At 53.4% G+C, this 3,367-nt stretch overlaps 1 protein-coding gene across 1 annotated transcript; it reads right to left on the reverse strand.

The window, feature by feature from the left end:
- Positions 1 to 1,839: 1,839 nt before the first annotated feature.
- DICSQDRAFT_174882 (uncharacterized protein) lies at positions 1,840 to 2,851 on the reverse strand (the record flags this gene model as incomplete). Its single annotated transcript, XM_007370743.1, has 7 exons — positions 1,840 to 1,989; positions 2,040 to 2,081; positions 2,138 to 2,248; positions 2,301 to 2,373; positions 2,426 to 2,502; positions 2,563 to 2,642; positions 2,818 to 2,851. The coding sequence occupies 7 exons, from the start codon at positions 2,849 to 2,851 to the stop codon at positions 1,840 to 1,842; spliced, it is 567 nt and encodes a 188-aa protein (XP_007370805.1).
- Positions 2,852 to 3,367: the final 516 nt, after the last annotated feature.

The raw sequence follows: 3,367 nt of genomic DNA on the forward strand, positions 1-3,367 counted from the left end.
TCTGCATCGACATTCTCCTGTTGCTTGTGACATCTGACTTTCATGGAACTATCTTAGGGTGCGTTGGGTGCATGACTGCTGTCGTGTCTACATTTCTTGGCCCCCTTTATCACCGTTCCTGGGGTGTGCATACAGTACCAGAGTCGTCGGGCAGAGCCCAGTGATGGACAGTCGGCAAAAGGTAAGTCGCAATCTTCAGAGTTGTGAGTTTCTCAGGTAAGTCCAGCTATGTTGTTTGGCCATTCTGGCAAAGATATCGATCAGGTAAGTCACTCTTCTCAAATATCTGCATTCTCCCCGGTGAGTATTTGCTGCTCTTCCCTGAATATCTGACTCCGTCTACCCAAACTCCCATATGTGTCCTTAGTGTTGGCATGGATGTACTGCAGGAGTGGCAAGGGTCAAAAGGACGTGGTCGTTGAGAGTACCAGAGGGTCTCGAGCTTGCATAGTTTATATTGATATCCCTACCTGTACTATGTACTCAGCATGCCGTAATGCGACCGTAACGCTGCAATCTGCAGCGTGTTTAGCTACACTCTTGTACTGCATCATAATTGATTCCCTATTGATATCCAGCTGGCGCAACCGAGGATCCGGCACCCGGAAACCGTGCAAATTCCCATGTTTTACAGATGTAAATCCCGCCCTTCTGACCCGCTGTCTAAGCGAGGTTTTTCTCCTGTCTGAGACCACGCCAGATTGACCGTGGAAAGCCGTCATCTTGACGCGCTTTTTGCTCGTCCATAAACCGGTGTTCGACCAGGGTTTTCTGCTCCATTTCCTTGGCCGGACCGCACTATTTCCTCGGTTTTCCCCTGTGGGTTTTGCACAGTCCCGGGCGCCATAGTGTCGAGCTTATCAGCGATACTCGAGAGGTCTCGCGATGCTCGAGAGCTTCAGTGAGGCCTCGCGAGATTTTCGTTTTTCCTGATGTGCGCGGGGGAGCGGGCGACAGGAGTTAGTATGCTCAAAGTGCGAGGAGACCCAGGCCTCGTGCCCTGGCGGTAGGTTCATCGGCGCCGCAGATGAAAGCGGCACCTCGCGCCGGGCCGGATGGAATGTGCTTCTGCGTTCCAGAGACACGATGCCATCTGAGAAGCGGCGTCTACCAAACGCCTGGTCCGCTCATTCCAACCTGCATCCACTTCCTATCGCAGCTTGCCGCATGAAGGCAGCTCAAGCGCTCATCTTTGAAGCACATCACATTAGACGTCGAGAACATGTCAAAGGCGTCGTTTAGGCTCGCACAAATGGCGAAACGTCCGACAGGATGGGCGTACGCTACTCGCCGTCCTTCCGCCCCTGTAGATCCTCCCACTTACTGAACAAATCGATGCCCCGTGACCACCGCTCCTCCCCATTCTGGGCGTACGCACCTCCAGAAGCCATGAACGCTTTCTGGCTCTGGTGGCCGCACTCCGCCCACCTGAACAGGCCGCCTGCTGAGTATTGAACGAATGCGTAACGGCGTTCGCCCTTATTGGCGAGGGGCGCATTCGAATGTCGCAGGATCGCGGAGGGGGACTAGGATGGTGGAGCCCGGTGGAAACTCTATGATCATGCGCAGGTCCTATAGAATGAGATGCCTACCCTCACGATAATTGTAGTCCCCGAAGGCTGTGGTAGCGCACTACTACCTGCGTCAGTGAGTAGGTAGCGGATTTGATCATACTGCTTACTATTGGCGAAGTTCGCAACGCGCTGCATCGTCTTCGACTGCAGGACGGCGTCAAGAATCGCGGCATTATAACCCGAATGGGCGAGGTTGTGACGACTACAAATATACAGACGTGACCTCCAGACCGATCGATTTTCAGGCTTGCATAGGCTACGAAACCTAAGATACGGGACCGCTGCCACCAAAGGCGGAGGTCATCGAGCCGCTGCCGGTGGAGGCCGAGCCCGCATGACCGGAAGATCTACGGGCTGCTCGGAGATCTCTCATAGTCGCCTGATCAGCTGCGAGGTCTCGCTGCAGGTCCGTCCACTGTCGTGGGTGAGGGCTTTGGCGCGAAGGAAGAGTTGGTATCCGCCCACCTGTTCGTTAAGTTCGTCGATATGGCGGAACATGAGCCTCATCTATTGTCGGCTTGTTACTATCTCATGAAGCGTTGACGAATAGACACTATACTCACAGCGCCGGGTATGTCGTTCGGAGGATAAGGGGCGCTTTCAGGATGAAAGTGGGTGAAGAGGTGCTTTATCTCGCGTACGACACGATGGATCAATTCGGTCTGTTCACGGAGCTGGTGAAGGTTAACCCGACAAGCCTTATGAATTCAAATGCATCCAACCCACCTCCTTTACAGTCAGACGCATCAACCGCTTGTCTTGAGCGTTGAAGAGTGTAGAGCCGCCCATCTTCCGATAGCTGTCAAAGCTACACAGCTGGAGCGAGAAAAGATAGTGCACGGGCGACTTACAAGCGTTTTCCTTCAGGTGTGAGCGTGATCTTGCAGATGGTCTCATTGTTGTGGAGAGATACGCGTCTCGCCCGCACCTGGTCGAACGGAACAAGTCAACAGGTTGCGGAGAAAGGGGGAAGGGGAAGTCAACATACCTCTGCGTGAACGGCCTCTCGAATGAAGTCTTTGGAACGAGGACTGTATCGAATCCTGACCTCAATCATGGCGGCATGGACTGTCGGGGCTGTGAGCAGGCATGTACATTGGGATGGAGTTCTAATGCACCTTTTTCTATCAAAACGTCCAGGAGAATATCATCCGACAATCTTCTTGCAACCTCAGAGAGAACCTCTTGAACACCTGTGGGACGCGTCGATACGGATCGGCTACAATAAGAGGGTCGGACATACGGTCGCGGCGGTAAGTCAAGGAGCGAGCAGCCATTGTGAGTCACTAGTAGAGAAGGGTGTACCATCAGCAAAAGTGCGAAACGCGCGGTCATGATCGCCTGGATTGGCTATAGCAGCCAAAATTGGCCCGAATCGTACTGGGACAGATTCGGAGCCAATTGGAAACAATTTGGCACAATCGACATTATTGATTGAGTCACCTGTCTATATATGGAATTACGGACAACTGATCCTGCGGTCGTGCGCCCGCGTCCTCCTCACCTTCGACACAACATCTTCTTCATGACAGACCGACGCACCTCTCCGATTTGGCCCCCGAAACGACGTCATTCAACGTCTATGACGCAACCCTTTCAAGGCGGCATATAATCTGTCTCTCGCGGTGGAACCGCGACAGCACTCCTTGACCGCCGACTCCCATCTTCCTCTGACTGACTCTGTTGCTTGACCTGTGCCTTCACTTGATGGACCAGCCTCCAAGCAGCGCTCTGCGGGCACAAGGTGAGTCAATGTATGCGCATATCGTGGTAAGTCCTCCTAGGTGAGTGTG

This window comes from Dichomitus squalens (genome assembly GCF_000275845.1).
Source record: "Dichomitus squalens LYAD-421 SS1 unplaced genomic scaffold DICSQscaffold_75, whole genome shotgun sequence".
NCBI lineage: Eukaryota > Fungi > Basidiomycota > Agaricomycetes > Polyporales > Polyporaceae > Dichomitus > Dichomitus squalens.